The 11,508-nt window shown below is 40.9% G+C and overlaps 1 protein-coding gene across 2 annotated transcripts; it reads left to right on the plus strand.

The window, feature by feature from the left end:
* Positions 1-1,708: 1,708 nt before the first annotated feature.
* Positions 1,709-9,970, plus strand: LOC119317808 (phospholipid--sterol O-acyltransferase-like). 2 transcript variants are annotated; one of them, XM_037592306.1, is made up of 17 exons: positions 1,709-2,031; positions 3,409-3,544; positions 4,449-4,593; positions 5,371-5,540; positions 5,618-5,694; positions 6,324-6,534; positions 6,631-6,805; positions 7,002-7,101; positions 7,170-7,264; positions 7,826-7,877; positions 7,978-8,049; positions 8,214-8,382; positions 8,722-8,826; positions 8,897-8,951; positions 9,066-9,148; positions 9,231-9,354; positions 9,496-9,970. In XM_037592306.1, the coding sequence occupies exons 1-15, from the start codon at positions 1,777-1,779 to the stop codon at positions 9,145-9,147; spliced, it is 1,899 nt and encodes a 632-aa protein (XP_037448203.1). In that variant the 5' UTR covers positions 1,709-1,776; the 3' UTR covers position 9,148; positions 9,231-9,354; positions 9,496-9,970. The 2 variants fall into 2 exon arrangements, with proteins under 2 accessions (XP_037448203.1, XP_037448202.1); XM_037592305.1 differs by having other exon boundaries at positions 1,711-2,031; positions 8,897-8,981.
* The last annotated feature ends 1,538 nt before the right edge of the window (positions 9,971-11,508 follow it).

Genomic DNA, 11,508 nt, shown 5'->3' on the forward strand with positions numbered 1-11,508 from the left:
GAGAAAAAAAACGATGTTAGCTGGGAAAAGTATCCTTCTCAAAAAAAATTGGAAAAAGTATCCGGCGCACCTATAATTACTCCCAAGAAAATTTTCATGTATCTTTTTTTTGCAGGGACACACATCATGTATCTGCATCACACAAGATTTCAAATCTAAATGTACCAGACAACTCCAGAAACAGAAAAGAGAAATCTGGCACTGGATAGTGTCTATCTCGTGCCCTTTTTTATTCAAAAGATTCCAGAGGATTTTTTGGAGGTTATGATCCTTACAATTTTTCTCTACGAGGAGCATTTGTTTCGTAAGATTGCAAAGACAGAATTCATCTGCACTAAATTTTATTGGAACCATTCATCCATTCCAACATCTTATGGCCTTTTTTATTTGCATGATTACAAATCGCATGAATGAAAAAACACTATTGCAATGTTGTGCATATTTGTTTTTTACATGTTTTTTTCCTAAATTGGTTGTACCTCGGGAAAAGGGACTCGTTCAATGAAGTTTGAGTGGGCAATTTTCTTCTGTGAAATCTAGTGCAAAAGGAATCATCATAGACATATATTGATTAGATCTTACAAATCAAACAACCCATGTAGGAAAATTACAATGGATTCCTATCCTCCAATTTTTCTATTAAAATCTTGAAGCGATCAAATATAATTTATTCGAGATGTGACACTCGTTCATGCTAAAAAAATGAGTGCCTCATTGTTGATCAGGAAGTTAGGTTTTAACCTGAAAGTTGGCCAAAAAAATCTCACATCATGCTAAATATTATTGAACGCATCTCGATAAGAAATTACTCCCTCTGATTGGAAAAAAAGTCACAACTTTGAACTAAGGTTCGTCAACCTTAGTTCAAAAAATGCGACACTTTTTTTTTATCGAGAGAGTGTTAGAGTACATAAGCAAACATGGGGAAGCTACACCTAGGTTGGTTTAGCCAAAGCCCCACCCTCACTCTAATCATGCCTTTTGAGGATTCATGTGTATCAAAAGGTTGTCCGATTATGTTGTTGATTCCACCAATACATTGTCAATAGTATATCCTCTTTTAGGTTGGTTCTGTTTAATTTCTCCCTTTTACACCCCCAATAAATATAAAGTCAACCTACACAAATGATACATCGGTCGACTCTTAGTCTTACCACATACGATGATTTGCTAGTGTGGAGGGGAGAGGAGGAGAGATGTCAATAGAAATAGTTGTTGGTTAACAGTTGAACTAAGAGTCAAAGGAGTCAATCTGAATTACAATTTGTTCCCGTAGAGGTTATCTCATATATTCTCTCGTGTCATCCTTTTTATTGTTATCTCCGTTCGGAAATTTGAACTAAAATCACGTTAGTTATTCCCAAACGGAGAGAGTATTAACTTCGGATGACACGAGAGTTATAAGAGTCAAATACTAAATTCTCGTATCTAGATTGTCTAAAGCAAGTATCATCTATCTAGATACATATGGAAGAATAAAAAAAATTGAAGTGAATAATTAATGAAAGATTATGTTTTCAGATGAAATATGGCCTAAATTTATTAGGATGCAAATGAAAAGATTCAAATTTCGAAAGAAAGGTGGCCTAAGGTTATTATATGATGAAGAAAAAGGCACCTAGCAACCCAATGAAGAGGGAGTTTCCAGCCGTCCTCTTCAAAAGGAACGGCCCAGATCGCCCCACGTTCTCCCCGTCGTCCTTCCGAAACGCCTAGAGCTCCACCTATTGCTCCACTCGACCAATCTGCGTCTAGAGCAGCCAGAATCACCTCGAAATGCCTCCATGGCGGTTCCGATCTGGCGGCCTCGCCTGCGCGATGGCTATCGCGGTGGCAACGGCGGCCGCGGCATCCGTGGGAGTGGCCGCCGGATTAGGGGACGGCGAGGCGGAGTTCGACTACCGGAAGCTCTCCGGGATAATAATCCCGGGATTCGCGTCGACGCAGCTGCGGGCGTGGTCGGTGCTGGACTGCCCCTACTCGCCGTTCGACTTCAACCCCCTGGACTCCGTCTGGCTCGACTCCACCAAGGTCGAGATCCCTCTGCTGCACCGCCCGAAATATCCGATTACTGTGCTCGTTTTGGCCATTTCTGTTGTTTGGGGATTATTATTGTGCGTATCTGTTCTCCCAGCTGGTCCATAGACTTAGAACAATCTGTGCTGATTCAGGCACCTGCTTTTTTTTGGCCAGTTACACTCGGGAACAGCTTCTGTTGGCCTAAAGTTGTTAGCCCGTAACATCCTTTCCAAACTTAGCTTTCAGGTTTGTTGGTGGACAGTGAAGTAGGCAGCCGATTTGAACCTTTCCAGTGGTTCTTGTCTGGCTTCAGTTGTGCATAGGATGAATTTGACGGTATACTTGTGAGAAAATTACAGTTACTAGTAGTAGTTTGTTGTTAATTTCGAAACACCGTGACCAGTAGTTGTACATTTAATAATTCGTTGCGTGGGTATCTCTGCGTATATCATGCAATTCCCACCAGCAAACAACGGGGCGCTAAGATCGATCATATGGAAGCCCTGGGCGCCGGGGAAGATGAAGCTCTTCTCTTGGCTACTGCATCTCAACCGGCTGTGGTGCAATGACCGGCTGCAGCATCGCAGCTGGGAAATGGGTATTTCTGCCAGCCCTGTTTAAGGAACCTCGAGTCTTCCTACCATCTGTTTTGGGAGTGCACATTGTCCTTGCAAGTTTGGACTCAGGCGTCGACCTGGAAGGGCGCAACTGGGAGGCTGCGGGCTGCACCACAACCAGGGTTCAGGATCTCATCCGCCGCGCGGCGCCGGGACAGGAGAGAAAAGCCATCAAATCAATCATCATCCTAATCACTTGGGAAATCCGGCAAGAACGAAGTGGATGCACTTTCAGGGGAAAGATGGCCTGCACGGCTGATATCCTTGGCAGAATCAGGGCTAATTTGGATTTGTGGCGTCTGGCAGGGACTAAGAGCCCAGAGCATCCCTTCTGGGACCAAATTGGGAAATAGAGGCAGTTGTTTCTTAGTGGTGTTGTTGTATCTTTTTCTTTCCTCCATATGATCACTTGATCAAACAATGTTTTCCGCTCTCTTCTGCTAAATCAATGAATGCCAGCAGCATGCTGGATCTTTCAAAGAAAACATTTAATAATTTGTTTACCGCTCGGGATTTCATCCTCACCTCCTAAATTTGAAAAGACGCAGCACTATATGTGACCATTCCCATGATCACATGGCAAGCCCTTGTCTGGCCAAACTAGCCTTCGGTCTTACAATGATGTCTAACATGTTCAAAGAAAGTGTACTGTACTCTGTAGAGGACCAGATGGTACTTTGCTCCACATAGATCCTTATGTACTTGATAGGTTGCTCCCATGAATATTTGATCAATTTGCTATGTCTAATTTGGTTTGTTCAATATGGTGCAGCTTTTCTCTGCTGTAAATTGCTGGCTTAAGTGCATGCTGCTTGACCCTTATAACCAGACGGACCATCCAGAATGCAAGTCAAGGCCAGATAGTGGTCTTTCTGCGATTACAGAGTTGGACCCTGGTTATATAACAGGTAAACTCTATACCTTAGATATTTTCTAGTACTGGTTTCATATTATGTAGCACTTGATCATCTGTAGTGTGATCTTCTATTATCTTTGACATTCCATTACTTTCACAAACTTTGAGCAAAAGTGACCAAAATTATGAACAGCTATGGCATCCGATGATGTTGTAATTACTGGGTTGCCCAGTTGTAGTTACTAGTCAGGAAAGGATCATGTTCTTAATTCTGTTCTAAGCTTTGCATTGCATAATATTTTTGATTTGCTTGCCTCATTCTCTCACAATACTTATCTTAGTGCAATGGAGAAAAACACGATCATCCATGGGTGTAACTGTTCTTGTTCAATCTAATGAAGAGCAGACGATACAGTTGACTGTTCTCAACCATTTGAAAAGAACCCATGTATTTTGTTCCTTGAATGGATGGCAACCTCCTATATTTACTTTCATTGACATAACATTCCATGGTATGAGAGAGACCCAGGCCCAACAAAAAAGATGTCCAACTAAAGCCCATGTAGAATAAGAGTAAACAGTTGGGTTTAGTTCCACCTTGCTAGTTCGGAGGGAGCTATACCAAACATATAAACCAAAATGTCAAACGTATATTAACCCTGGATTAACCCTTTTGCACAAGTGAGGAATAAAGTGTAACCGGGGTAGTGTGACAGTGTGGTTCATCCGAAGTGGGCAGGTCTAAGCATATTTAGGCTGGAATGCTACACATTTTTCCTAAGTTAGGAATTCCCCATGTTATTCCTAAAAAGAAGAAAGAAAGTATTGCCCACATTTATAATTTTCATGTTTGTTAGTATATTATCAAACCGTCCATTCTTTGTTCATGGAAAAGATAGAAAGAGCAATGTTCGATTTTTAAATGTACTCATGTGGTATTATTGACAAGGTTTCAGGTCCTCTTTCTTCAATATGGAAAGAATGGGTCAAATGGTGTGTAGACTTTGGTATTGAAGCTAATGCTATCATCGCTGTTCCATACGATTGGAGGCTACCCCCATCGATGCTTGAGGAGAGGGATCTGTACTTTCATAAATTAAAGTTAGTAAACTTAACTCATGTTGTCATATAGCAATCAATTCTCTCACTCTCAGTTCATTTTCTGGATTTCGTTTTTGTTTTAGAACACATGGCTGACAGACTGATAGTCATATATACCGTTAATGACGTTGACACCTTGCACATCTCAGCTCACCGGTAAACATTGACAAGAACACTTCTAATTTATCTAATTTAGGATGCTTACTTAATTGGCATCATGTCCATAAGTGCTGAGCATACTTCTGACGTCCGACGTGCTGCCTCATTTCAGAAATATATGTTTTTAAAACTTGCTGACAAACTGTGTTGATATATAAAACAGCTATTTAGATTGTCAGCTGAAAATGGTAGCACTAGATTTATCATGGAAGAAATTTCATTGATCATAGTATAGAATTTAAATTATCTTCACTGACGTATCCATATAAGAAGTAACTTTTAAAGACTGCATGTTGGATACCGTACTGATGTCCAAAATGTCATAAATTCATGAATATAGGGAATAGCTGTTTGCAATAACCGGCAAGAATAATGTAATGCTAGCTATCCTTAGAAGCTTCCATTCCTAAGTGATAAGCTTTCTTATGCCAATTTTTACTTAATCATGTCCCAGTTAAGTTGTTACAGAATGATTAGTTTTATGTTAGCACATACGTTATTTGTGATACAGTGACAAAAAGAAACAATTTATGAGCATTTCTGTACAATAGAAGGGTACTCACTGTTATATGTTGAGAGAGCTTGGTGTGTGATGCTTATGAGTCCTTTCTTGTGCAGATTAACTTTTGAAATTGCATTGAAACTTCGAGGAGGGCCATCTTTGGTTTTTGCTCATTCCATGGGAAACAATGTATTCCGGTACTTTTTGGAATGGTTGAAACTGGAAATTGCCCCAAAGCACTATATCCAATGGCTCGACAAACATATACATGCATACTTTGCAGTTGGTATGTTAACCAGAAATCTTAATTCATTGCCATAACTGTTTCTTTTCTTCACGCTTTCTGTTTTCTCTTTCTTTCAGGTGCCCCTCTTCTCGGATCTACTGAATCAGTCAGAGCCACTCTCTCTGGGACAACGTCTGGACTTCCAATCACTGAGGTTAGTTTTCTCTATGTATTTTATTCTATTGCCATAACTTGCCCTCTTTCAGTTACCGGTGGTTGCTGTTATATGTTTTGGGTTTCTACTTCATCCATTGGATTTACAAAGGCATGTGCGTTGTAAGATGTAAATTTTCTCTTACCAACAATTACTCCAAAAACAGACTTAGTGACACAACAATATTAACATTAGATATGTATTGAAAACACTTCCATGTGACCATGATATTGAAGTCATTAACAATATATTGTAAGAGAAATTAATGGTCAAACTTCAACTTTGGAGACCACAGTCAAGTCAAACAGTGCTTTTGAATTATGTTTTCAAGCACTTAATATATATGTTGCCTTGTCCTTCTGGTCTATCTTTTGATTTGTAGGCTTCAAAATATGGTCCTAGATATTCACTGGTGGCCTGATAGTATGTGCTGTGATTTTGTGAAGCATATATTTTATTGTGTTTTAAATTGTATAATTAAGAAGTCCAGTTGTGTCCAGAATCTATACTTGTCAGCATTGTGAACTATTGTGCATAGCTTGCCAAAAAATTCAATAGCATTATATGTCATATTGTTTACATGATTCCCATTCCTACCTTTACCATCTAAACTTCTATATTGGTTTCAGGGGACAGCCCGATTGATGTTCAATTCATTTGCTGCTTCTTTATGGCTCTTGCCATTCTCAAAATACTGCAAAGCTGATAATGTATACTGGAAGCATTTTTTTGAGGGAAAGGCCCACATCAACAGACAACAATGCGATGAGATGGAGTATAGTTCTGACAACTCTGGATGGCCCACAACCCTCGTCACTATCGAGGTTCCTACAGTTCGAGGTTCTTTATAAAGTCACTTCTGTTGTTGCAGATATTTATGTTTTTCCCCACTAAGCAGTTGCACTCCTTTTTGTCTTTACTGTTTCTCCCTTTCAGGTACGGATGCTTATCCATCCATTATGGACATAACAGAGGACATAACATCCAACATGGAGTGTGGAAAGCCAACACTCTTATCATTTTCTGCCAGAGAAGTTTCAGATGGTACTTTGTTCAAAACTATGCTGGATTATGACCCACAGAGCAAAGCCCTTATCCATCAGCTGGAGAAGTAAGTTTTAGTTTTGTGTTGTGCAGTGCTACTATACCGTAATTCAGTCTCTTCAAGAAAAAATGATGTTCATGCTTGATATTTTATTTTCAAAGAAGGTTGCTTGATATACTAACTAGTCAACCACCAAATAGAGTCTAGCTTATAACCAAAAGTAGTATATAAGACCTTGTATTTTGGTCCCTGTTGATCTCAGGTACTACCAGGGTGACCCAGTTCTCAATCCTCTCACGCCCTGGGAGAGACCCCCAATAAAGAATGTATTCTGCATATATGGCATTGATACAAAGACTGAGGTATAGTTGTGGATTCTTCTTTAGTTGTAAAAATTGTTACCCGTCGCTCATGGGTTTTCATCAAGCAGGTAGGATACTATTTTGCACCAAGTGGCAAACCATATCCAGATAATTGGATAATAACTGATGTGATTTATGAGTTTGAACAGTCCCTACTGTCAAGGCAGGTATCACTGATCTTTATTTCAAAAGTTCCGGTGCTCATCTCAGTCAAGTACCAGATGTCTATGTTTCCACATGTCTTTTTCTGTGAATTGGTTTTCCTAGATGAGTGTTTGTTTGACTACAACTTGACTTGTTTCATCTAGAGGGCCAAATGGGCCCTTCTACAGTTTTAGCTGTTTCTGACATAGAATTGCACATTTGATGATATCATTGCTACTTTGAGATATTTGTGAAGAACTGACGATATTTTAGTTTGCTTTATATTATTGACATCTATTCTGTGTTTTTATTTCTTATGAAACGTTGGGCACACTGGAGATAGAATTTGCATGCAATAGTTATTTTTTAAAGAAACTGGTAGTTTTCAGAGGTCGAATAGCACGTTTTCCTGCTTTAGTAATTAGTACTTCAGTGTCACTTATTCACTGTTAATAGCTTTTCATGCCTTTTATTTTTAACTCTTTGAGTTTCTTAGCTGTTACAAACATTCCAAGGTTTTAATTTTGGTCTTCAGAAATATTTATCTGCGCCACTTTGTAATATTATTTTTCCTTACCAGATCAGGTCATTCTTTTTCTGGAAAGCCTAACAATTCCAGTGGAGATGGAACAGTATGTATTACCAAATGCTTTTCCTACATAAAATTGATCTCATTTGGTTGAACAAATAAAATTACTCTACATTAGCAACTGAATAGCTGTTTCATGACAGGTATCCTACAACTCCCTGTCATTGTGCAAGGAATGGCTTGGGCCAAAAGTGAACATAACAAGGACTCCACAGGTATTCTACTTTCTGCCTGCTGGTATTGTTCTAAACGTGCAAACTGAAGGCCTTGGCTGTCAATATCCATGTTTTGGCTATTCAAACTGTTGTGACTATTTTCTTGTGGTATATCAGAGTGTTAATTTTCCCTTCCTAGTAAGCCCTTCGTGTTCTTTTTGCAGGCAGAACATGATGGGTCTGATTTACAAACAAGAATGAATGCTGAGCACTATCATGGTGAGGATCTATTTCCCAACATGACGAGGGCTCCACATGTAAAGTACATAACGTACTATGAGGATGCTGAAAGTATTCCAGGATGGAGAACAGCAGTCTGGGAGCTTGACAAAGGTGCAAAACTGCAATTTCTTTCCCTCATTTATTTTAAGATTTGGTTATAGTACTTCTCCTGGTACCTACTACCATGTTTTGCTACGAGGGGCTACTTTGGAAGTTTTATGCTGTCACATACTCCCTCCATCCCAAAATAAGTGACTCAACTTTGCACTAACTTTGTAATGTTTACACTTTGAGTCAGGAGTATCTGCATGTGAGTGTGGTGTTCCCATATTTTCCAGAACTTGCATCCAATCCTCTCCCATACACATACAAAAATAAACCCCTCGTTTGAACGAAACACTACTGCTGATGTTCTTTGTGAGATGACACAAGTTTTTCTTATTTTAACAGCAAATCACAGGAATATTGTTAGGATGCCAGTGGTCATGCGTGAGTTATGGCTTGAAATGTGGCATGACATGCACCCTTATTCAAAATCAAAATTCGTGACAAAAGGTTTGCTTCTTTTGTCTCTTGGAATACCAAGTTCAATTTAACTTGTCAGTACTTAACAGAAGTTAAACAGCGTTCCGAGGTCCATTGAGACACGAAGATTGCCACTGGGACTATGCAAAAGCTCGGTGCGCCTTTCCAGAATTCTGTGAATACAGGTCTTTGACCCAGTTTTCTTTGCTTGCCAGTTACACTGTTTTCATCTTCGGTAACAATGGAATTTTCCTGTCACTGTAACTTAGGTACACGTTTGGTGACGTGCATCTAGGAATGAGCTGCAGGCTGAAATATTCATCAACTATGCTCCTTCGGCAGTATCTCTGAAGTATGTGGCTTTGGTGGCGTAATTATCATTTTACTCTCTTTGTTGAAAACTGCTCCTGACATGCTTTACTTGCCTATTGCAGACCATTGCTTGTTTGGTTGACTGAGTAACTCTTGATTATCACGTCCAGTGAATCATACCGGGCGTTCCTCTTTCGCTTGGCGATGGCCAGGACAAGTCAGGGGCTTAGGCCCCATCCAAAACAGGTGAAATCATGCTGTTGTCTTGTGGCTACTTTGGAGTATTTTTTTTGAAACAAGTTTTTTTTAATCTTTGGAGTTGACGTATTCTGATTGACGTGCCTCATTTTCGTAACTAATTTATGTCTGTGGTAATGATATTTTCAGGATTTTGCGGTGTTGCTTGTAACACCAAAACCTTCAGCCACGTGGGAGCCACTCGTAGCAGAATTGACTTGATCGTGTTGAAGTTTTGCCATGTGATCACACTGATGTGTACAGTAGACGATGGTTTGGCTGTTTGGGCAGCCAATTGCTGACAGTAAGAGTCCAAGAAGGTACTCCGTACTTCCATAGTACTCCCTCTATGAATATCCAGGGCTTATTTTGATTGGTTAAGACAAGGTTTGAGCAAAAATGGCCCCATCAGTATGTTATCTATCTGACGCAAAACTAGTGCCATTGGACATGTAAATTTTCATTAGCCAATCGAGAAATGCCAGGTCAGCTCCGATTTGCCCCCCTGGAGATCTTATGGCTACCGCTAAACATGTATTGGCTGTTGAATTGGTAAGACGCATGCTGGGTGCTTCCATGGAGCCATGTGTGGTTTATTTCTTATGAGTCGATTCTCGTGCGGTTATTTTCTTGGTTTGCATGGTTGCGCCTGCTACCACGTGACTATAAAGAGCTGCCTCGCCGTGCCATTTTCTCCCGTGGAAAGTTAATTCTCGTGCCTTTGTTGTCAATAAAGAAAACCGATTTCATCGTCGGGGAAACCAGAGCAGGGACGTGGCAGCAGCGGCTTCAAGATTGTGATGGATCAACCATCTCCGTAGCCTAGCAATGTACTACTCAGGCAGTGGACTCAAGAACCCATCACGATGGTCAAGTCCGCCGCAATAGAATATAGAAGTGCTTCCAGTAAAAAGGCAATCTAATGGCGGCTGGTAACCTGGTACATTCATTCATTCATCCCATGACGAAAAATCCAGCGCTCCTTTTTTACGGCCTAGCTTGTCAATCGTCACGATAGACGAAGGCAAGTCTTGGTCTTGCAAGACTTTGTGGTCGATCGCTACACATCCCATAGCTTGGTACGCACGGCTCCTGCATGGTGTCGCTACCAGGTTCACATCAAAAGATGGCAGGGAGCTGGGTGGCATGCTGGGCGCTGGACAGGTGAATGCAGCCTCTTTCGCACACTTTCTTTTCAGGATTTTGTACTCTTTCTCTTTGGACCAAATGTCCGCATGGTTTACTTGATCGGGCTCTCCGGTCCATCTCCCACTATATAGTTGTCAACCGTCACCATTTCAGATAATAATAATAACTGTCAACCGTCGCATGATTCTCCCCGTGTCACCGGCTGTTACTTTTCTGTATCTTTGTTCCCTAGTTCTTCCAGTATTGTCACTCGTGACGGTAAAAACATGTCATCACTGGTGACGGTTAGGGATGCAGAGCGGCGCCTTCTGCCCCCTAGTCAAAATAAATCTAGTTAGAGATTATCGGCTTGCTCAGATTTAGTTCAGTTTGAACTAATCTTCAGCTTTTTTTTTTGAGGGTTTAGCCAAACTTTATTCATCAAACGCCACATGGAGTTGGATACGGTTCGGATCATGGGGTTGGCCAAACCAAACATGGCGCCCCTGACCGAGATTAAGTACATATTTGACTAAACTATGTGCTTCAAAGTTGACAGCACGACTTTCGTAAATGAAAGAACAAGTAAAAGTTGAAGCTTGAAGCTTTATCTCCTTGATAATGGCCCCGTAGTCTTTCATGGCTCCCTCGTTGATGTCGCCGATGGCTTGTTTAGAATCAGAAGAAATGACAAGTTGATGGACGTTCAGGTCCGAAGCAAGAGTGAGAGCCTCTCTACATGCGATGACCTCCAAAGTAGCAGGGTCGTGGAGACCGTGGATTGACAGGGCTGAGCTCCCCAATTAGTTCCAGCCGCTATCCCGGCAGACTGCTACTGCCACTCCTCTTCGACCCGCTCGAACCCCGGCATCGACGTGTATCTTGCAGTGGCCATGTGGTAGGGCTTTTGGCCTTCTTGCTATAGTAGTGCGGGCAGCTGGGTTGGCCCGAACCTCTCTTCCTCCTTCCTGAATCATCTCTAGCTCCTGAATAAATCGGACCACAAAAGAGTGTATAGCATGGGGGCTTTGGAAA

The sequence above is a fragment of the Triticum dicoccoides genome, chromosome 6A (assembly GCF_002162155.2).
Source record: "Triticum dicoccoides isolate Atlit2015 ecotype Zavitan chromosome 6A, WEW_v2.0, whole genome shotgun sequence".
In the NCBI taxonomy this organism is placed as follows: domain Eukaryota; kingdom Viridiplantae; phylum Streptophyta; class Magnoliopsida; order Poales; family Poaceae; genus Triticum; species Triticum dicoccoides.

What these genes read in the sequence shown, in the direction of transcription:
- LOC119317808 (XM_037592305.1), top strand. Translation starts at nt 1,777, where the DNA reads ATGCCTCCATGGCGGTTCCGATCTGGCGGCCTCGCCTGCGCGATGGCT. An exon ending in ACATGCATACTTTGCAGTTG is followed by an intron (nt 5,541 to 5,617) that starts GTATGTTAACCA and finishes TCTTTCTTTCAG; the next exon opens with GTGCCCCTCTTCTCGGATCT. An exon ending in GAACAGTCCCTACTGTCAAG is followed by an intron (nt 7,265 to 7,825) that starts GCAGGTATCACT and finishes TTTCCTTACCAG; the next exon opens with ATCAGGTCATTCTTTTTCTG.